We start from the raw sequence: 23,975 nt of genomic DNA, 5'->3' as shown, positions 1-23,975 counted from the left end.
CGTACTGTGTTCGGTTGTGGGTCACTGGTCCAAGTCACGGCCGTACCGTGCTCGGGTGCGGGTCACTGGTCCAAGTCACGGCCGTACCGTGCCCGGGTGCGGGTCACTGGTCCAGGTCACGGCCGTGCTGTGCTCGTTTGCGGGTCGGTGGTCCCAGTCACGGCCGCATGAGGCCATTGTCTTCGCCTCAGCCTTACTCCTGAGAGACGTGTCACGGTCCGAGCCCCGAGAGTCCGGCGCTTGTGCTGCGTGTGACGCGCTCATCGTGACGCCAGTGCTCCGTCACGAGTAACGCTGTGACTGTCCGCTGAGCCGTCCCCTGACGCGGAGCTTAGCGTCACGGCCGCAGCTGTACCGAGCCGGTCAAAGAACCGGTTTGCTGTCCTGTACGCCGACTACGAGAAAATGAATGTCGTGGCTGCTTCGAGGTGAGTTCATATGACCGTAATTAAAGCCATGTAGGATGATAGCTGTGACAGCGAGGTATTTTGTATTTTCCCCCAACGTCATAAAATAACGCCTCAGCATAGATCGGCCCCTCAATAGCATAAGTGGTCTCAGAGGGCACACAAGCCAGAGCAAATGGGTTGATATCCCACTGGACAAATTTGCGAAACGACTGACGGGCCAGCCCGGCCGCGACCGACCGCTCCTGGGCCGGGTAGAGCGTACACTCAGCCGTGAATGACCGCTCCTGGGCCGGGTAGAGCTTACACCCGGCCGTGAATGGCCGCTCCTGGGCCGGACAGAGCGTACACCCGGCCGTGAATGGCCGCTCCTGGGCCGGACAGAGCGTACACCCGGCCGTGAATGACCGCTCCTGGGCCGGGTAGAGCGGACACCCGGCCGTGAATGACCGCTCCTGGGCCGGGTAGAGCGCACACCCAGCCGTGAATAACCGCTCCTTGGCCGGGCAGAGCAGACACCCGGCCATGAATGACCGCTCTTGGGCCGGGCAGAGCGGACACCCGGCCGTGAATGACCGCTCCTGGGCCGGGTAGAGCGGACACCCGGCCGTGAATGACCGCTCCTGGGCCGGGCAGAGCGGACACCCGGCCGTGAATGACCGCTCTTGGGCCGGGCAGAGCTTACACCCGGCCGCGACCGACCGCTCCTGGGCCGAACAGAGCGGACACCCGGCCGTGACCGACCGCTCCTGGGCCGGGCAGAGCGGACACCTGGCCGTGAATGACCGCTCCTGGGCCGGGCAGAGCGGACACTTGGTGGCTTACTTCAGGCAGTGCCACTGAGATACAGTCTGACGCGGACTCTGCATCATGGACACCCAGTGGGTGACGGCCGTGTCACCGCGCACGTGTCTACCCACGGCCACCTTGCCCACACAGAGGTCCTTCTTGGATGGCGCCGACCGCGGCTCGGCCACGCGCTGCTCCGGCACGTATTCTCCTGAAACGGCGGCTCGGTACCAGTGACGTCACACTACTCCATTGACGAATGATGTTAGGAGAGCGGTTCTTAGGCAACCATGACAGGTTAGGCAAACTGACAAGCGAAAAGGCGGTGTAAATGTTAAAGGGACGGTTCCACAGTTGCATGTGGTTTTGAGCTGACGTCATTTCCATCAACAATCCTCGCAGTTCATGGCCATGCCCTCTAAGACTTCACACCCGCTTATTTCTGAGCTTGATTCACGCGATCTTGTGCAGCCTTTGACACGCCGCCTGTTTGAAAGTCAACCAGACGAGCATGACCTCTTAGAGACGTCACGTGAATACCCCACATCACAGGCCGTATTTTGCTCATGTTCGAATATGGCCACTCATACACAATGCAGTGCATTCGTGTTTGAGATTATGTACAACAAGCGTACCTTCGATTGTAGGCAATAAGCAGCAGCCGGATTGCGCTGCTAATTGCACGTCTGGGTTACCATTATTCGGTTTGGATATTTGTGTCGTAGTCATTTCGCCCAGTAATAACCATTCTACGCCACGGTCATTACGGCCTACGGATGAGAGAGAATATATTCGGGGGGGGGGGGGGAGGAAGCCGTGCCGCATGCACCTGGGAACCCAACCGCCGGAACCGAGCCCGGGCACGAAGACCTGTGGCGGGGCTCTCACCAAGGGTCCCTTCGACCCGCTCGTGACTGGCGCCTAAAGCCTGCCCTGGAGAAGCGGGACGTCGTGATGATGCTGGATAAAGCAAGCAAGAGGATACAAGGGCGGATGGCCTCGATCATGGACCGCGTGTCGCCATAAATAGCACATGCATTTCGGCAAATACTAGACATGACGGATACAGCGACTGGATCTGGAAAGGTCTTTTGCACTTAGCATACCGATAGTTACTAGTGAGGTTTTCATTAAAACTGATGATTGCCTCAATGCCCTCAACTGTAGAACAGTCCATTCAAGGAGTGGTTTGACATCCGCCCGCCCTGCTCCCCTTCCCGTTTGAGCAGCCTTTCAGATGTCTGCTGGTATTTCCGAGAGGCTGCAGGGACAGGCTGTACCAATGCGTTTCGGTTTTGTTGTGCGTGTCCTAAATGAAGCACCCTAAGGAGTTTTTCCATCACATTCCGTGCTTTCATTGGAAAATCGCGAGTGCACTCCCGCTTCGTGTTGTGTTTTACAGAGGCACCTCTCTGTTAACGTTCTCGTTTTTCCCAGGGCCGCGGGACGTAGGGACGGGGGGCAGGGACTGGGACAGTGGCGCCCACACAGCTCTTGGCAGGATCAACAGCAAGGCGTACTGTGGCGTGCTTGCGCTCGTGTAAAAACATGGATCCGGCGTTTGCAACAGTTTCGCAGGGTTGATGTCTGACTTTTGATGTCCGGGCAGACTATGTCATGAAGCCTACTGCACGATGAAGGCGCGTGTACCCTTTACAAATCGCTCATGCAGACCAGAATTTTCCGACCCAAAGCGACGCCAGCAATCCGTTGAAAAGCTACCAAGGTCGCGTTTCTTTTTAATCAGTCTGGAATAAAACATGTTTTGCCTAAATGGTGAGACGGAGAGGCAAAAATGACGCGGGCGTGCCACCCAATTCATGGTGACCAATATCCATCCAAAATATTAGTCTGCTCTGCAATGCTTTGTCACAACAGCCTTAAACGTGATTAACCAAAAATTGCTGGATTTCGTAAGTTCAAAAAACTCCGCCCGTTTCAGGCATGGTGCCGAACATGAACTAGCTGCGCAGTCGCGTATTTGTGCCGAGGGTATTCCGCTCGGCAGATACAATAAGACAGGCGTGCGACTGAGCATTCCAGCTGGCGGGCATAGCAGTACGGGACTGAAATAATGGGCCGGGACAACAGCATGCAATTGTACTGGCGCAAACATGCGTTCCTGTCTGTAGTGTGGGGGGGGGGGGGGGGCATGCATTCTTGAGCGCAATACATAAACTTGCTGGTTGTCTCGCAGATCATGTGATGTCAAAAGCCGTTTCAGCCGGCACCACCAGGTTTGGTATGCAGTAGCCCGTAATGAACGTTACCAGAAGCTGCTGAAGCAATGTTGTGACAGATTTTGAGGCCGCCGAGCGCCACTGAATGTCTTTATGCAAATTTGAATGTATTGCACCGGAAGTCAAAGCCCAACAGCACCTACATTCCTTACACCCGCAGCGGCGGCCGCCTTGGGTGACAAAAGTGCTCCTCCCTCGCACTATTCGTACCAGCATGGATCGTTGTGGTCAGTGACAGTAATGAATCGTTAGGTTGATTTCACAGATGGCGCTAAAGTCTGATGAAACTGATGGCTTCACAGATGACGCTAAGGTCGCCGAAGTGTGAATGTGCTCAGGGCGACATAGCCCCGCAGTAATGGTTCAATGGCTTCCACCCATTTCCGCACTTTTACATGTAGGATTTTTGGAGGACAAAGGAGTCACGATGCGCATGACAGTGCACAAAAAAGTGTTGTCGCGATCTTCCTCCCCCTCCCGCGATCATTTTCTTAGTATGGCACACCTGCGCCCACTGTCGTATGGTCCGAATTCAGCTGTCCATCGCAGTGATTCCAGAAGACATTTCCAGGAAATATATAGCCTTGCATAATTTTTGTTTCAATCGCATGGTGAATGTTGGGTGATGACATACTAGCGCTCCACTATCCACTTACTCCGCACTGCGGTTCTTGCCGAAATATTGTAACGCGCATAGAAACATTTCAGAACGTTCAGCATCGACTCCGTGTAATAGATTGACTCAAAGAGTGGCTAAAACACCATCTTCGAGTTTTTTCTTACTATATGAAAGCAATATGTTTCTCGAATCACTTCACGCATCGCGCAAACATGGGCTTCGGTGGCTTATGAATAGCGGATGGAGGTTTTCATCTAGTGTGAAAAGGTGCTGGTGGTTGCTTGTTATGAGGCGGATATTAGATATTGGTTGGTTGCATTTCTTCGGAGCGACTGTGCTGCGTTTGGGGAAAAATGTACGCATACATTGTGGCTATACCCTGCATCCTCGCATAGAAGGTGTGGGGGCAGAGCGCGGCGTTGGTGTGGTTCGAGGGCGTGCCAGGATAAAACACTCGTGTTGAGATATGCTCCCAATGTTAAGCAGTCCAGAGTCACATAAGATTATAGATAGGTGAATCGACGATGCAGTTTTCATGCTTTAATGCTGTGTCTTAGTGCTGAGGAGTGGGAGACATAAGGATGTGGGCGTAAAGCAGATGACGGCTAAGACTTGATGCATTATTGTGTATGTTTATGTTGCTTTCCGATGCTAAAGGGTTTTTTATTTCATCAAGGGTCGACCAACGTACCACCTGCAGTTGAAGGGAAGGTTTTATACACTTTTACGGGTTTAATCTGAACGTTTTGAATGGATGACTTCCGGGATTATGGCTCACGCTAAGGAGTGCTTGCTGTGTGAGCCTTGACTCCCACCATCCGATCGCACAATTCTAGGTCAACGGCAGGATTTGGTGTCGAAAGTTCAAAGGGAACGTTTCACCTTTTAAGATATTGACGCCAGCATCAGATGTGATGCAATAAGGCCACTTATATCCATTGGAATGTTTTTAAGTGAAAAGACTGATTTTACGTCACAATTCTCTATGCTCCTCAGTGCGTCATGGTTTGATTCATTCATCGCATCGCACCTTTCTTTCATCGCACCTTGCATAACATTGATTGAGCCAACTGACGGCCGTTATGCCTGGAAATCGCGCTCACGAACGCCAGATATGAACGCCTCAACACTTTGTTGTGGCCTTGATCGCCGCATGACTTATGCAGCGGTGAGATTTGAGTGGCGTTATTATGACGTTTTGAATGCCAAGATGACTGATACTCTCCCCGGTACACCTTTCTCCATTTTCGCGGACATGTAGCTCAGAAACGAGAGAGGCTCAAGTCCCAAGAAGAGCGGGATTGTGAACAGCACAGAAAGGTCTTCAAGGTGGCTAGTTCAGTTCAAATTCCCATATAAAGTGGAGCACTCCCTTTACCTAACCGTAACGTTCGGCACAGTCCGTCCCCGTCCTGCCTCTGACGTCATCTGACCATCGCGGCGGCAGCCACTGACCGCAGGCCATGCCTGTCAGCGACGGCAAATAGCGAGCGCTTAAAGCGACTCGAACTCTCCCCGCCACGGTAGAGTGAATAGGAAAGCAGGTTCTGTAACCAATTGAGCTATCGGAACGGACATGGTCATGAACTGAGGCAGGAAGGACATTGTCATGAATCGGAACAGGGCGGACGGACAAAAATGATAGTCACACTGCCATTGACTTTTCGTTAGCAATCATTTGCTGGTTGATACTCCACTTAGTACCATTATAATATCGATAATTTAGAATGTATTTCAGCTCAACATAATTGTCCAACATTTTTGTATGATTGATGCTCCTACCATAGCAATGTAGCGATGGGAGTTGTAAATTCAGATAGCATCCCTTGAACGTTAATTGGTCTTCAGTTCATCGAATCTGCGCGGCCTGGCAAATTCTGAAATCATGTCCGGTCCCAATCCGCGTGCTGCCCAAATGTTCTGGTCCGATCCAATCCGCCTTGCAGATCCACCCAAATCCGCGGATTGATCCAATCCGTGAAGAGCTCTATTGGAGCTATGGAGCTATTGGAGATATCACTACAATCTGTGTGGGTGCCCCAGACAGAGACGGAGACTAACTCGTGGCAAGGGTGTAACAACATGAGAACAATATCACCGGTCGGGTACAACATGGCTGCCCGTATTGCGCCGGCGTGCGGTGATGCAAACGTGCAGGGACTTATCTTTAATCTTATCAATGACACACTTCCGTGTATGGTTCCAGTTGCCTACGATTGCAGTGCAACAAAAAATATACCGATTCTACAGAATGTTGATAAAGTAATGCTAGGATAAAGACAACGCTACCAGGAATAGCGCAGTCATGGGAAAATAATAAAAACCTGTATTTTCAGCACAAAAAGAAGTAAAAACATGCAACCGAGCGCTAATACCATTAAGAGTGCACTGGCCACATAAAAAGCATAAAAATAGCATGCATAGTCCGAAAACCCCTAATATAGCTAATTCGAATAAAAAGTACAAGCTATGACTGGTATGCACAAGACAAATTACAAGTTATGCAAAGTCGACGAGAGGCCGGCAAACGGGCGAGGCGTTTTGGGCCGTTGTAGTTCATGAATTTTCAGCGATTCGCGTTTTAGGCTATTGTGACCAAGCATGGCGAAACACAAAACATTATTTTGAGCATATATTGGCCACCATGAATTGGGCTATACACCTGTATCATTTTATATCTTCATCTCACGCAGTTCAGGTGAGAGCGTGTTGTACTCCAGACCGGTTTTGAAAAAATGCGACATTGGTAGCCTGTTAATAAATAACTGGAGTCGCTCTGTGTCGGGAAGTTCTGGACTGCATTCGTGATCAGTAGAGGTTGCACACAACTTCATCGTGCAGTTGGAATTCATGTGATTATCTGCACGAACTGTCGTGGCCTGACATCAGCCCCAAAAGACTGCTCAAAACGCCGGATCCGTGTTTTTACGCGAGCGCAAGTGAGCCACAGCACGCATTCGGACCACAGCTTTCGCCCGTGCGATTGCCCGTTCTTTGCCAAGTATACAGGTGATGATTTTGTTTTGCTGTAACCCCAGTTGTCAAGATACAAGCCCAATTTCCACCCGCAATTTGGCCGTTTGTGGCGGATATGCGAGCTTCGCGTTTCTCCTGGTAATGAATGGGGCACGGTTGTAATTGTCACGCGCACCACGTCACGCTGGTCAGCGCCGAGTTTGACCCGGATGACCGAGATTGTACCCACAGACCTACAAGGTCGATAGCGTCTCAGAACTGTAAAGACGAACATGTCTTCACCATATGCTTTAGAAACATGGCACCGCCGGCAGATCTTTGTTGTTATTTACGCTATAGATAATCTCGTGAGAAATATGACTATCAAAATGGCAAATTAATTTCATGTGTCATATAAATATCACACGTTTTCACCTAGACTAACCCTCACATATGATGAGCCTACGCTTTTTTTCAACACTGTTCTACACTTTTTCTCAGCACAGCATGTGATCACGAGTCGTGATCATAAGCATAGCTTAAAACGTCGGGTACTATCAAAATAAACTATGTTTGCCTTACAACGTCGCTTAACCCGGCATCGACCGGGCTGCTCAGAAGCACACCACTGGCCGAAGGGGGACAGATTTGACCTCCTCCCTATCTCAAGAACGGCCGGTCCAAATTTAAAACTTCAAGTCGCAATCGATAGCACCGCGGCGTGCGATCTCAGAACACTCGTCAATTTTAAGTTTAACGGTGTATTATAGTCACAGGTCATGGTCAAACCATAAAATGTTACTTTGGAATATTCACCGCTCCCACAACGCATTTCATTATCATTTGCACGCAGGGGCGAAAGAGTGCCTTTTCTGTCACCGACGAAATTTGGAACCGTATAAGTTGCCACTCCGGGTCAAATTTTTCGGAAACTGTTGCAATACATCTCTAAATGTAATAAACCACAAAAAAGTGAAGACAAATTAAATGCAATGTGGCATAACCATCAAATATTTTCGTTCCGGGAGTTCATCTGCACTAAAGTTTCATTTACTGGCCATCAGAGGCTGAATGAAGGTTGAGACTAACCTAACAAAGTTATCAGATAAAGGCATACTCAATATAACCAGCCTAAAGGCGTGTAATTTCCTATTCAGTTGGTGGGGGGGGGGGGGCGTGATTATGCCTCCTAACTAGTGGTGTAGTTTCCTATTTTAGTTATAATTTCTGTCCATTATTTTTAATTTATCATAATTTGGGGTTTCAGCCCCAAACAAAAAACAGTTTTGAAGAACTACACCCCTGCTGCCAGCTGCGAAAAACCCCGTCAAATATAGGGAGAAAACTGCTTTAATTGCATTTCGGATGCAGGCTCAGCCAGTTTTCCTCCTGCACCCTCTTCCCCTTCCCCTTTCATCCTTACCCCTACCCATTTTTCAAAATTGCATCCTGTGGCCCTACACTTGCCGATAACATGGTTTTATAAGCACCTGGAACAATATCCCCCTGCTTTTGTGACGTCATCGTACAATCAGCTGAAAGCCTTAGCGACCGTTATGATCTTTGTGTAATCATTAACGATGCAGAACTCACACTTCCTAACATGTTCCAATTATTTAGAGCAAAACCCATACAATTTTGGCATCAAAAGGTGCAAGCGGCATTTTTGAACATGCCTCTAGCAACTTCATTTAGCTTTATATGCAATATGATGACAACTAAAAGCGTTTTATGTCACGCCTGTCCACTGATCAGCACGCTGTCTGAGTCTGAGGTGCAAAGGGCAGTGTGAGAGGCCCACACCAGCGATGCTCGGCCTCTTACCTCAAAGCCGCTGTTCCTCTCAATAGCAGGAAGCCCCGGATGAATCCTTAACATGTGTCCCTCCAACGAGCTCCGTTTACCTATGAAGCTATAGCTCAGGTGTCCGCAAACAGCAATCCTAGATCGACAAGTCTTTTTAACGTGATTGTCTTAAAAGCTGACAATTAGCTACGTCCTTCTTGGCAGTCAGCTTCTTACGACATGAACACAACCAATAGCAGCCAACAGCCTTGCACTGAACCCAACGCATTACCGTGTGGCGAGCAATCAGTCCCACCTGTCTCAAATGGCATGACGCTTCAAAACGCTGCGTAGCAAACTGATCACGTTCGTCGTAACACGCTGTTGCCAGCCATGGTGCTTATGACTAGTAATAAGCATAGGTATTTTGTATCTTATGCTGTTTAGTATGTGGAGTGAATCTTGGCTTGAAAATATGTGAAAAGCACTGATCTGGGACGATCTGAAAGATCTGGGAAAGCATTGTGTCACCACTGATCTGTTACGTCAGCACTGATATAGTGTAGTTTGTGGTATGTTTCTGTCGCCTGCCAAAACTGTTTTAATCAAAGCTTCTATGTTTGGCAGCATTTTGTGGCTCAACTTGTTCCTACAGCGAAACGTCAACGTTTCGACGTGTGCTCACGCTGCAAGCGTAAGCGAGTACAGGCCAATACTAAACTTTGAGTTTCGCTGAGCTGGGATAATCTGTTGTAATATGTTCTTGTCTGCTGAAATTTGTTTTTATTTTCCGCAATCTTGTCATCAATTCGTTCTCAAAGATGCCAGTTTTTGTCACCGATTATATCTAGTAAATCAGAAACTTTTTCACCCCTGTTTGCACGAGCCGTGCAACTCCGAGCTGAAACTTCCATATGTCGATCTTGATCTGTTTGTTTCCGTCATATTTGAAACATCTAAACGCAAAGTAGGAGAGCTTAGCCACAATTGCGGATATCAGACACGAGAACAAGAGCCATTACTTGTTCATAAACCGTCTAAGGCTTAGGTCAATCGGTGAATGAATAGCCCAGGTGGTAAATCAGCGGCTGGATCGAACTTTAGCGTTGCTTTCATCGGCTCAGTTTTGCTGGCAGCGCAACTTGATACCTTCCAGCCCCGCCACCAGTCACGTGGTCGTCGGTCTGCCTGAGAAAGCTGACAAAAGGCTTGCGACGCCCCGCCACGGCGGCAGGCCTGAAGCCCCGCCGTCCGCCATCGCGGGCCCCGGGCCCACCTGCGCACGGGCAGCATGCACTGCGATACATTTCAAGACATACCTCGGCCATTGTTGCATATAATTGCTTAAAACTTGGTACGGGTATCCTTCATAGTCCTATTTAGGGCATCTCGTTCATGTGTTCATTTATTGAGCATCAGGCCGAAACAATTTTGAGCGCACTTTTTATCAATCTTTTCTAAGACATCGGCAATCATGACGTCACTCCGACGTCACTCGCGCTTGATCTATCATTATCTCATAATTGTTATTTTGTCACAAGACGTAGAAGTTATCAGTTAACAGCTACTAAACATTTAGCAGGGATATCTGAAGGCTTATTTGAATTATCGCAAATATTGGACAGGGGGCAGATTTGTCCCCCCCCCCTCCCCCCCCCCATGTCAATGCCGGGTTCCGGCACCTGCTGGTTTGTTGAGGATTGATAACTCAGGATACCTTTGTGCTCATAATGCTATTTTAGTTGTCCATTCATGAACCATGAGGTCAGCTATGAAAAAGTACATTTTAGTGGAAAACACCTACTCAGAGAGGTGCAATACGCTGCTAAACTGGTCAGGCACACGCGTACGACAGGAAGCGTTCCTCTGTCACACATGAAAGTTGGCGGGATGCAGCCTGGCGAGTGGTGGCGTACCTGAGCCGCTGCTGGTCAATGTTGAGTCCGCTGGCCGGTGGAAAAGGCAGACGAGCAGGGTCACCGCCTCCAGCTGGGTGAACGGCAGGTCGAACACGACCGTCTCGTCGAAGATGGGCGCCGCGCTGCCTTGCTGTGCCGTCGTCTTTTTCTTCTTGATGACGCGACCCGACCCGCTCAGTAGAAACGCCCTAACGTACGGGCCTGCCGGGAGGAACGTCGCAGCTCAGAGCCGTCAGCGAGTGGGCTACTTCGGGACCAGGAAGATTGCTGAGGCTGAACTCATCGCGTGACAGAGCCCTCAGGCTGACACTGTTCTCCGGCGCCGCTGTGCCCAGTCATCATCAGCGCGGGGCAAGGTGCGTAGTGAGGAGCTGGCGTACGTACAGAACTGCTGGTCATCCTCGGTGACACGTGACGTCACTAGATTCGTGGCGCGCGCTAGGGTTAGTGTCAGACGCTGTGCGGTGGGCAAGTAGCTGAGGCCGAACAGCAGTTCTCCGTACGTCTGTGAATGGAAGGCGTGGCACGTGTTAAGATACTCGGATGCATTTCATGATCGCCATCTCACCTCGGAGCAGAGATCGCAAGAAGCCTGTCATGTTTTGAATCGACATTGCGCATTGTAAACCACGGTCCATGGTTTTGTGCTGCACACATCAACATATGATCTTGCCAGTCAGAACGTACAACTCCCGATGAGCTGTTAGCCTAGATAAGAACAATATGCATGCATCGTTTATGTTAGAAAAATAAACAAATTGTACATGCAAAGGAGGCTAATCATGATCAGAAGCCCTCACAGTATCTGGGAGGTACAAGAAGAATAAATTAAGTGCGTATCCCATTGATGTATATGAGTGAGCACCAACACGAGAGGCCTGTATCTATTGGACGGCGATAGCACGCTCACGTTTACAGTTTGCTCAAGTACTCCACGTTCAAAGATGAAAACAAGTATTAATCGTTTCTCAGGTTTCTGTGTGTGTGGACCAAACCTTGCTGCTGGGCCTTATAGACTCCGATATGAGCTGGACGGCCTCTGAGGTGAGCAGCTTCTTCAGGGCGCGCAGTGGCTGCGTCACAGAGCCGATCTCAGTCGGACTGCCGTAGCGGTCCTCATCGTATACGGTCAGCTTCAGCACACAGTCCTGCCAACCGACGAGCACGGCGCGATCAGCTTCAAGGGACGGCCCTGCTCTTAGGAAAGCAGGGCAATGTCAGCCTAAGCACGCCATTGTGCCGAACTGCAAGCACGTTATGATCACCTTAAATACACGACAGGGCAGGGCGAGAACTTTTGTGAAGTGCAAGGTACAGCTTTTGAAAAAGTTTTCCCACAACCCCAAATGAGTGTGTGTAAAAGTTGAGAACCATTTCTCGAGCGTGGGCGCGGTAGGCTCAGCGCTAAAGCAATCGCCGCGGCGTGAGTCAAACATTGTAGCATCCGGTGATGCCACGCCGTTGCATTCGGTACCTAACACAACGTGAAATACGCTAAAGGAAGGGCGGTACTAACAGCGCCGAAGGCAATGGTGGGTCTAAGAAATTGCCTAAGTTACGTGATAATGATGATGCTGATGGTGATTATGCTGATGAGGATGGTCATTGTTCTTAGTAGTAGTAGCATTAGTAGTAGTAGTAATAGTAGTAGTACTAGTAGTAGTAGTAGTGTTGTTATTAGTCACTATTAGTAGCGTATAGTTTTAGTGTGTTGATATTGGTGTTAGTATTAGTATTAACATTAGTATCATTGTGTGCGTACACAAAGTTAGGTGAGATCTTGCTTTATATTTTTGGCGACACACAAGGCTATCTTAATTTCGCTAGGATGTAGTCAAATCTTACCACAAAATACAAAGCTTCAGATTTCGGCCTCTTTGTCGTCAGGAAACTTTCATCATGTAACGGTAGAGAGCCTATATTCAGTCCAGATTCCATTCAACCCAGATTCGGCAGCACAAATGTGGCGAATTCCCTTCGATATGCTCACCGGAAGAAGCATCGTTCCTCGTTCATGGAAGGCAGCGCGAAAAGGCAGTTTTGGATAAGATTGATTGGCCTGGCTCGTGCAGACCAGGGAAGCGTATGCATATGGTGCACGGTCCGTGGATCGGCCATGGCAGATGTATCATGTGCACTGCGAGAGGATACATACGCTTCAAAGTGAAGCTCAATATGACAACTTCCCCGCCCCTATCATGGAGATGGTAAAATTAATTTGGGAAGGTAAACGGGCTCTTATGAAAACGTGACCCAATTCCAAGTGGTCTTTAAGGTGATTTTCACATCAGTGAACACTAGTCCCGTATTTAGAAATCTTTATGTTTGTGACTACTTGCGCCGTTGCCTATTATACAATGTTAATGCGCATCGCTACTTCGGCACCAACGTCATCGAACTCATAGGCCTACATCGTTCTTTTTCCAGTGCGTTCAAAGCCACGGTTTGGCAAAAGCAATACCGACGGTCACGGAGGGTGTATGAGGACCGACGTGTAACGGGCACCCTCCAGGTCACACCAAAGGAGATCTTGCCTTCAGTTCTGTCTTCACGATCTCCGCCCCAAACGCCTGCTTGAAGCTGGGATTCTTGGCGTGCCGGTGGGTGCGGGTGAGGAACTCGCAGACCACCGTGCAGCGGGCACCGCGCAGAGACCGCTTCTCTCGCAGAAGCGTCACGCGCACAAACGGGTCACACGTGCCCACGTAGTCTCGTGATGGCAAGTCGCTTGCATCCTGGGAATGGGAGCAATTTTATTTGGCTGGTTATTGAAGTTGAATTCCATTAGTGCAAGAGCGTTATATGTTATCGCATGCAATTGCCATTGAACGCATTCTATTGTTGGTGGCTTAGCCACAGCTGATCCGGTCAGACGCCCGTGAGCGGCCTGGAGATTTGTTGGAAAAAAGTGAGCGCACGGATCCAAAGAGTGGAAATGGAACGCGTGAATGAATTATGTTGGCCATTTGACCGAGGCTGCTGATTCATGCAGCCGCTATATTGGCCATTTGGCCAAGACTACTGCTATGTTGGCCATTTGGCCAAGACTGCTAATTCACGCAGCCGCTAAATTAATTTTCTATAGCACTTGTGAAGATGTACTCTATTACATACGATTAAGAGAGGAACGCTCAGGCTCTAAATCAATCAGACTGTCGCTAGATGAAACGTTGAAAAGAATAAGGTTGGGGAAAACACTAAAAACGGCGGAAAAAAATTATTTATACAACGAAGGCCTGATGACCGTTATCATTTCAGTCCGGCATATTACAAAAAAAAACTTAGAATTTGGCCGAGTTCGTAATGCTACCCAGGCACGTCACTCCTTACTGCGCTCGCGTCTGGCAAGACCTCGGAAAATCGTTCAAGGTCTGGCAGTGTAAAGGCTAAACAAATCTAGTGAAATCGGCTTGTTTCTAAATGTCAGAGTGCATTCATTTTACTTCAGTACGTTCAAATAGATAGCAGATACATTTGTCATTCCTATTTTTTTTAAATGGGACCACTCAAAAGTCACTAGCTACCGGCTGATCACAAAATCCGCTATCCACATAACAACCAGTGTCAGGTTGGCTAGCAGCCGACTGGAAAACCAGCAACCGATAAGAAACTATGCGTGCGGGCGTGCTTGCTTGCGTGTGTACGTCCGTTCGTTCGTCCGTTCATCCTTCCGTGCTTGTGAGGGGAAGGGGGAGAGGGGGCGTACTACAAACGCAACTTCTCCAAAATATCAGCCCACAGCCGGTTGCCTCGGCCAGGTAGAGAGCTCGCCCTCAAAAGCCCGCCGTGTAATAACGTTGACCCAGTTTCAACCCGCAAGAATTGAGTTAATGAAATCTAGATTTTTGTGCAGGTTCTTTATTTTAGACATATTTAATGTGTCACACATGGTCACACACATCAGTGATATTAGCACATGCAACATCTTGTATGACACATATAACACCACTGGCATCGCCCGTACAATGCTGTTTGCCCAATACGAGTTTTACTGATTAAAGAGCAGTGGTAAAAGACCTGGACTATGAAATTTCTTTGGTATCAAATTAGCTGCTTCGAACACTGAGATGTCGGTTCCCAATTACAGATGAGAAGGAGTAAGGTGAAACTTGGAAAAAAGATCCTCATTAAAGTGTACCATCCACTTGACTATTGTACCGCACCTCAGTAAACAAACGGCTAGGTATTGTAAAAATGCTTGCATTAACTCATGGCTTTGCACTGAAAAAGAGCTTATAAATGGCAAAGAGCAAAGTTTTTTGCAAGTCGTGGAAAGTCTTCTCAGCTAATTATACTCCCCGAGCACAAATAACACACTCTTGTATATCCCACAGAATTTGAATGCGTGTCAAGAATACACTGTTATCAGCCAGACGCGTACCTGATCCCCAGCTTTGGTTCCTCTTCTCACTGGCTCCTTCGGCAAAGCAATGCCCTGTTTCATGGTTCCTGGTGGTTCTTTCGATAAGACAAAATACTATTTCTGGTTCTTGTTGGATCTTTCAACAGACCAAGATCGTGGATCGTGGTTCCCACTAGTTCCTTCGAGAAAGCCCAAGCTTAGATTCTAGCTCCATCTGGTTCTTAAGCAGAGCACAGATCTGTTAATTAGGTCTCATCGGTTCTTTTGAAAACAATGAACGTTGTAAGCCGGTTGTAATTGACTTTTATAAGTACAAGACCCTGATTCATGGTTCACAGCCTTAAAGTCATGCAAATCACACAGGATAACCCACATATTTTTTGCTTTCACATTCATCAAAAGTCGCAAACCACAGGCAAATCAAACAACCAGCATGCCCTGATACCACTAACGCAACTAACAGAGCTCAACTGCTAGTTATAGATTATTTGCTTATATGTATATAGTTTTATATATGCATGATAATTTCACCTGCCAGGCACACTTCAACGCTGTATGCAATGATTTTCTGATCGCAAATGATCTCAATGATCTTTGAAGTATATATAAGTTGAAGTATATATATATATATATATATATATATATTATTAGTATATATATACATATATATAATGTAAAATAAATGTAAATATATATTTGTAGTTATTATCTAGGCATATATATTAAATATATCATATACAGTAGTATATATCTAGGTATATAATATATATAGATCGAAATACATTATAAGTTATATTAAAGATCAAAGCTTAGAATTGAGCGGCTCATAGCTGAAATTCTCACACAGGAAAGCTAGCACATTTCTGCTTCCACACCGTAAGAAAGTCGCACACAGCAGGCAACTCAAACTGCATGTCCCCCCATACCAGCATCACAACAAATAAAGCTTTACTGTTAGTTGAAGATCATTGCATACAGCGTTGAAGTGAGTGCCTGGCAGGTGAAATTATCACCCGGATAATCCACATATTTGCAATAAAAAGCAAAGTCACACACCACAGGTGTGTCAGTCAGCACTCCTGTCATTCAGCAGTCATGTCAGCCAGCAGTGCTGTCAGCAGCAGCCCTGTCAGTCAGCACTCCTGAACAGTGAGCAGTGCCGTCAGCCAGCAGTGCTGTCAGCAGCAGCCTTGTCAGCTAGCAGTCCTGAACAGTCAGCACTCGTGCTAGTCAGCAGACCTGAACAGTCAGCACTGCCGTCAGCCAGCATTTCTGTCAGAAGCAGTCTTGTCAGTCAGCAGTCCTGAACAGTCAGCACTCCTGTCAATCAGCAGTCTTGAACGGTGAGCAGTGCCGTCAGCCAGCAATGCTCTCAGCAGCAGCCCTGTTAGTTAGCAGTCCTGAACAGTCAGCAGTGCGGTCAGCCAACAGTGCTGTCAGCAGAAGCCCTGTTAGTCAGCAGTCCTGAACAGCCAGCATGACTGCGTTTATATAAATGGCCCACATGACTACATTCTTAATAAAATCATGCCAAGCTGTCAAAATTAACGTCATTATTGTCTATTTTTATGAGATATTTACATCAAATTGTTCAATTTGTGCACACTGTTTCGCTGCTTTGTCATCCGTGCACACCACATTCCGCAGGTTTTCAGTCACTAAGACCTGGCCTTCAACAAGCTAAACATGATTTCCATACTTGTCTTGATTGTGTCAGAAGACGCTGATTTTGGAACGATTGAAAACTTAAACGCTTGTAATAAATACCTTATTTCGCTCACTCTATTTTTGTATTCGGCAGGAGCCCTTAAAGTCTGCCCCACAACCTAGCCAAAAGTCTGCGGACTATTGCCGGGTCAGATGTTGTGGGCTGGTCGGCTGAAAAGTTGCATCTCTAGTGTGCACGTAGTTCCGTAACTCAGTCACACGCACACGTAGCTTAGTTGTAGTTTACGTTTGTTAAAATGTTCTGTGGGCATTACAATTCGCTGCATATCGCGTGTTGTTTTCATGCATATCTCGGCTGTAAAGTGCATTGCTCAGTTGCTTTGAAGGTAGATGATATTGCTTATGTGACAGGCCCCGAACTTGTGAACCTCATCAGGGACTCGAACCTCCAGATACTTGAAGTACACGAGTTTGCAACAGGCCTGTCCTGAGCTACAGCGCGTTTTCAACACACTATCATCACCACTCAAGCCTTGGCTGGACGCAATTGACCACATTTACACCAAAACAAGCACACGAGGATCATGGTCTTGTCAACGTGGATCTGAAATCACAGCCGTGACACCGTGAACCGCTGACGGTCAGTTTAGGTAATAACGTCACTCGACTGCACACGCTTCGACCTCGACTCGACGTGAAGGCAATAAACATTGTGCCTACATGGCAACAACCTCTCACCTGCACATTAATTTGGAGTTTTCCAATCTGCCTCTCCCCATTCGTTTGGTATTGCAAGGAGAAAGTCAACTGCCCCAACTTAGACGAGCCGAGAATGGCTTCGGTAGGCAACGACAACTGGGAGCCCTGAAACAAAAAAGAAGCACAGGTCAGGTCAGGTCAGTGCATACAATTTACAGTGCCGATTAGTGAAACATCGGATAGGTGAAAGCGAACGATTTTGAATATTCCTAATGCATGTTCGATTGAAAATGACCCTAGACTCCGCTTAAAACAAATTTTTGGTGCAGCGCTCAAGGTTTCGGGCCTTTTCAGTACCGTTAAGGTGAAAATTGCTCGTAATAAACCACTCATACATTTGTCGATATCGCATGCTTTAACGTGTTGAGCCTTGCCCCATCTTCGGAGACAATTAACTGATACAAGTGATAAGCCTTCAGTTTTCAAAACAACGGTCGGGCATCTGTTTCCTTATAACCTATTTCTATGTGGAGAGTGCGAATGTTCTGTGTCTATGAAGTATAGTTTCTGGAATGTGCGTCAAAAAGATCCGCGATGGAATAAACGATACAGAGGTGCGTAGCCACATCACATCAACAGTAGCTACCACCAAGAACCTTATAATGCCAAGAGCTGTGCAGGAATTTGACTGTTTTGTTCAGCGCTGGGTGAATTTATTGATGAATGAGCCTTCGAAATTTTTAGAGGCGTCTTCAATCATCACATGACTGTGTTAGTATTGTCCGCCGGTTGTTGTCGTAAGTATATGCCGTTAATGGGAATGTTCTACGGTTGAAGGTATTGAAGTAAGTATCAGATGTGATAAAATAAGCTTACTTATAACTCTTGGTGTGCTTACAAATGGAAAAGACTACTCTAGAGAACAAAAGTGAATGCTTTTTATCTGTTTAATATGTGCATGCTTGCGCGTGCATGTACGTGTGCGTGTTTGCGTATGTGACGTACGATTTCATGATGCCTTTGAAGCTTAATTGTTTCATTTATCACTACATCTTCTTCTTGTAAACCACAGCAATGATCTAACAGTGGCTGAAATAATAAACCCAGACTAGTTCGCTAGCCCACCTTGCAGAACGGAGGCATCAACAGAGCTCCAAGCACTCTGATGCCCTAGGTAGGAAGCGTATTGCTTGGAACTGCCCACAAAATTCCACAAAACATAAGAACATGGCAGGTTTCGATCCTAGATCTTTTTATGCCGCTGATGTAAATACCATAGAATCCGCTTTGCTCTTCCCCAAGCTTCGAAAACAAAACGGCACTAACCTTTCGTGAGCTCCGAGTGGACGTGGGAGAATGACGTCCGCTGTCGGACATTGAAGAGTAGGTCGAGTCACGCCCCCTAGAGTAAAGGCTGATGCCATCCAGCAGTCCAGTCCTCTCTGAAACCATTCCGCGACTCCGAGCAGGTTTAACTCAGACTTTTATCTGGAGTACACAATGATGCACCAAGTAAGGCGTTTCGAAAAGGGGGACTTACGCACTCCAGAAAAAGCCCAGAAACACGAGAGCGATTAAATTTGGCTTGAGTCTGGCACCAACAAAATGCAAATGCGTGCCCAACGTCCTTTAACTGCTAAAAACGGCATGCATCAAGCTGTCGTGGCGCCGCGGCACCTTAAGAAAAAAAGTATCAGCGAATGCGTTCCAGGACAATTTGCGAGAAAGCCGAGTGCCTCGTCAAGACGCGCAGCTCCAACAGAATCGGCCCGAACCCCCAGACCGCGCGTGTCAGAGCGCTGCGCCGTTACCTGGGCGTTTCTTCAGCGGCCGGGGAGTATCCAGATCATCCCGGGACTGGCTCCTGCTGGCGTGGCCCAGAATCTGCGACGATCGTTGCGAACCGCTCCTGTTCCCATGGGTACCGGCATCTGGGGCGGCACGAACCCTCACTGAGATGGGCGACACAATGTGCTGCTTAGAACTGGGCAGTGTGCGTGGTTGCCTGCTGGGACCTGCTGGACATGGACCTGGGACCTGAAGTGAGGTCAGGGGACCTGTTGGACCTGGACCTGGGCCTAAAGTGGGGTCAGAGGACATGTTAGACCCGGACCTGGGACCTGAAGTGGGGTCAGGGGGGACCTGCTGGACATGGACCTGGGACCTGAAGTGAGGTCAGGGGACCTGCTGGACCCTGGACCTGGGACCTGAAGCGGAGTCAGGGGACCTACTGGACATGGACCTGGGACCTGAAGTGAGGTCAAAGACAGCTTCTATCGGAAGCACAGGGTGGGCGAGGATCAGTGGGCGAGATACTAGCCTATGGCCTAAACCTCCGGGCATAAAAGTAACCCTAGCCAGTCAGGGCAGTGATCAAACTCGGGGTCCATAATCCGTGGTACAACTCAAGTCAGCTGTGTTATGGTCGAGAACGAACAGACTGATGCCCCCGGGTGTGGACAGACTATAGCATGAACCGTATGAAATGTGGCGTGCGGGCAGGCAACAAGGCACACGCACAGCTGATGCGCACACGCCAAAGCACGCACAGTCACGTGCTATACAGCACGCGCCAGTATAGGGGTTTAGATGGAGCGTGCCCGAGTCGTAACAGGGAAAGGGAAGGGAGGCTGGACACCTCAATGCTACACTCGGGTGATTGTCTATCATGTATAAGCTTTTCTTAATTTTTTCAAAGCACTCGCCCTGATTCGTCGTTTTTTATAACACGGATTGACAGGGTGTCGGTGTGACCCCCTTGTGTTGCCAAAGTAATGAGATAGAGCTTGGCGAAAAATCAGTGAATTTGTCTAAAAAATATATCACAATTGGTTCTAGTTTGTACGTTGTTAGGTCACTAACTGACTCCACGATGCCAGGTCGGAGGTAAGATTTTCCAGAAGATCACACATTCAGCTTCATAGCACCATGCATACGAGGTCATGCCTCGAGGCGACACAAACCAATCGTGTTCCTCGTTCATTTCTTAGTGCAACGGTGCATATTTATATCGGTCCGCCAGGCACGTAGCGCGGTATCGTCGGCTGCCACCCGACAGCCGCTAAGGCCGTGCATCGCCGTGGAGTGTTCCTAAAAAACCACCGCTACTCCGAAGCCAGAGGAGTTCGGAACAGGTTTGTGGTATCACGACACGCGCAATGGATGCCCCCATAGGCTGCTGAGAATTTCGGCGCGGTTGCACAATATACCGGAGAGGTATCCTCTAAAAAATTAGGAGGGAGGTTGCATTGAACCCCCCCCCCCCCCCTATCAGCATTGAACCCCCGTGAGGGTTAAAGAGAGTGTTTCACATTTGCGTGGGGTTTTGAACTAAAATTTAAATCTCGCAGATCATTCGGTGCAGTTCACAGCCCTGGCCGTAAGACCGAAACCTGTCTAGTTTCTGAGGTAAACGCCCGCGAAAATGTGCAGACTTATTCGTGAAACGTGAAGATTGTTTTAAGGTCACAAAGGCATCCATGACACCCTAATAACACCATTCAAATCCTGTCACTCCATTACCCATGCGGCAATCAAGGCTGGGAAAAATAGAATCGTCGAGTCGTTCATACCTGAGGTCCGTGAGCATGACTTCCAGATATCACGGCCGTCAATTGATCTTCAACTGGTGTTGTGCACGGTACGATGACGTAATAAAACAAAGACGTATTGAGAAGCATGTTTAATTAAAACAGATTCTGTTTTCTAGAGCAGGCTTTTCCACTTCAGTGTCCCAGTAGTTTCAATTGAGCTTATTTCATCACAGCTGATACTCGCTTCATTATCTTTCAATGCGGAGTATTCTCTTTATAGGGAATGTCCCATTTCTGGGGCATATTGGGGTTTATCATTTTGGGCTTTTCAAATTCAAAGTATCCCAATAGTTACAAATGAGCTTATTTGATTACACCTGATGTTTGCTTCACCTTCTTCCAATGTGTAGCATTCCCTTTGTAGGGAATATGTCACCTTTGGGGCATATTTCAAAAGCATACGCTAGTGAAACAGTGCTAGGCGCGTCTCATAATAGCATTGGTTAGTGCTACTACAGCACCGTTAAGACATGATAAGGATATCGATTTTAGCATTTTTAGTCCAACATACGTTGTCAACGGTTTGTAACAGCACTATACTTCTTCCCTGCAGTCGCGACAACCACCGTCATGACAAACACCATACGCACCTCCAATAGTACAAATAAAAGAGCGTTTGTGATTGGCCCAGCGGGCAAGGGCCCATCACCGAGGAACATGTTGGCTGAAGTTTGAGCCTCTGCATCTAATAGGTAATATGATGTGCGTATTCCCAAATCCAAAATACGCCTCGAAAAGAGACCCTGTCATAAATGCCATGAGGGAGAAATCGAAGCCATATTGAAGCCATATTGTTTCGTTGAATTCATGAGATAGTAGCTTCATGTTCGCATGTTTTTGTATAAACAGTGTTCCAAGCTTTCGTAAAATCTACATATTACACAGTATTTTAGCACTTTCGTGAGTTGCAAACAATATGAAAAACACACGATGGAAAAATAAGGCAAATGTCACGTATCACTTTAGTCGTTGTGAACAGAAAGTCAACTCAGATTTCTTCTACATAGGCTGCTACTTCAAATAAAAATTCTGACCTTTCCAGAAGGATTTCGAGAAAACTGGTATTACGGATCAAATTGTAGGCGTCTGATGCAGCAAACAATGAAAAGTACAAAAAAGGTGAGATGCTCCCTTTAAAGGGAATGGTCCACATTTGAAGATATTAAAGCAAGCATCAGATACGATGGAATGGGCATAATTAGACCTACAAGTATATTTTTGCATGGAAAAGACTGCTCTAGACGATAAACTTTCTCTTTCTCTCTCTGTTCGTAAATTTGTTCTTCAATGCATCATTGTTTGATTGCGTGATCGTGCCCTGCACATCATTGGCTGAAAACCAGTTGGCGGCTGTTATATCTGAAAATCAGGCTCACGAACGCCAGATATGAACGACCCGACAATGATATTTGCTTGGCCTTGATCGCCGCATGGCTAATGGAATGACAGAATTTGAATAACATTATTGTAGCGTCATGGATGTCTGGTTGACCTTGAAATAGCCTGCACGAAACAGTTTGCACACCTTTGCGTGTGTGTAGTTCAGAAACTAGATTGGTTTAGGCCTTGAGAATGGTAAGGCTATGAACTGCACCGAGTGGTCCTCAAAGATGGTTATTTCAGTTCAAAACCAGCTAAAGGTGGAATACTCCCTTCAAGACAAACTCAGCGCTGTCCATACGCTAAAAGTACATGAGCAAGAAGAAAGAAATGATCTAAGGAGATTGATGCCACAGGAATGCAGTATCTAGTACGGACCTTTGTAGATGAGGCCGTGGAGCGGGCACACCTCGCCCACCAGGCAGACAACCAGCAACACGAGCAGCAGCACGGCGCCGGCACTGCCCACGATGATGAGCAGTTTCTCCTCGGCCGTCAGCTGCGAGATGAAGTCGCTCTGGTACGCCTCGGGCAGCGCCGAGGGGCCGGCCGCAGCGCTACTGGTCATCCCGGCAGCTAAGCCCCATGCCGGCCCGCCAGCTCCGATCCGGCCGGGCTCTGTCAGGTCGGCCGGCCCGGGTCAGACGTGACGCGCCGCTGACGCCGGGATGCAGCAGGCCGCCGCGCTAGCCGTCACCGTCGCCGCGGCCGCGCCCGCCGCCAGCTGTGGCCCTGCGACCGGACCACCTGTGGTGTACAGTCGAGCATCGCGCTGCGCCACCGCGCCGACGACTGACTGTACAGGACGGAACGGGCGCACAGCAGCGCAGATAAATGCCGGGAACGGTATCATAACTTACCAGCCGACATACCCGCGCTCAGCCCTTGCTCCTACTAAATGTGGGCTAAAAGATTAATCTTGAAGGGCAAACTCTCCCCCGCTGCTTGATTGCTGGCTTGCTGGCTTGGTTGTACAATGTCGAATGGTGCAGTGCGTAATAAAACTAGGAGTTCGGATTCCTTTAATTCAATGTTTATCCGAATATTCGGATCGGCGGGCATTTGAATGCCACAAGCAGCCTTCGCATATTTGGAAACAATCGGAAGCTGAAATCATAGCACAAATATCCCAGAAACACTCGTCAGAAGGCGTTCGACAAACTACGAGCCGGCATTTGGTCGGGTCACCCCGTGCGAGTGCCATTTATTACATACACCCGACCAATCCTAGTACCTCGGAGACTATGTATCTAGAAAATCGCAGTTCTCGCAAGCTCTCGATGTCCCACCACAGGTTAGGCTACAGGGCTAACCTGAGCTTGATCGCTCACCTCAGGTGTCACCCGTCCAGCGCTGGGCGCTCCGCGCTGTCACCCATACCCACGGGGCGATCATCGCCGACTGATGTCCTTCAGACCCTCCGCCCTCATTAAGCGGCCACTGCATGCTTAAGCACCCCCATGTTTGCAAATACATTAACCACCCGGAGCGCCAGCAGTCAGTGGGTACTGATAACGGGCTGCCCGATGTGACAGGTGGGTAGCTGTGTGTTTTTGTG

General features: G+C 48.2%; 1 protein-coding gene across 4 annotated transcripts; it reads right to left on the bottom strand.

The window, feature by feature from the left end:
* Positions 1-462: 462 nt before the first annotated feature.
* Positions 463-23,074, bottom strand: LOC119108659 (synaptotagmin-5). 4 transcript variants are annotated; one of them, XM_037232278.1, is made up of 10 exons: positions 22,796-23,074; positions 19,256-19,396; positions 18,771-18,886; positions 17,484-17,609; positions 13,249-13,449; positions 11,710-11,862; positions 11,099-11,219; positions 10,712-10,915; positions 1,199-1,407; positions 463-988 (listed from the first exon to the last, which is right to left on the bottom strand). In XM_037232278.1, the coding sequence occupies exons 1-9, from the start codon at positions 22,983-22,985 to the stop codon at positions 1,229-1,231; spliced, it is 1,431 nt and encodes a 476-aa protein (XP_037088173.1). In that variant the 5' UTR covers positions 22,986-23,074; the 3' UTR covers positions 463-988; positions 1,199-1,228. The 4 variants fall into 4 exon arrangements, with proteins under 4 accessions (XP_037088173.1, XP_037088172.1, XP_037088171.1 ...); XM_037232277.1 differs by having other exon boundaries at positions 463-1,052; positions 1,221-1,407; XM_037232276.1 differs by having other exon boundaries at positions 463-1,407.
* Positions 23,075-23,975: the final 901 nt, after the last annotated feature.

The sequence above is a fragment of the Pollicipes pollicipes genome, unplaced genomic scaffold (genome assembly GCF_011947565.3).
Source record: "Pollicipes pollicipes isolate AB1234 unplaced genomic scaffold, Ppol_2.1 Scaffold_6686;HRSCAF=7923_pilon_pilon_pilon, whole genome shotgun sequence".
NCBI classification, from domain to species: Eukaryota; Metazoa; Arthropoda; class Thecostraca; order Pollicipedomorpha; family Pollicipedidae; genus Pollicipes; species Pollicipes pollicipes.
The sequence above is the reverse complement of the archived record's forward strand: the minus strand, read 5'-3'. Positions and strand labels throughout refer to the sequence as shown.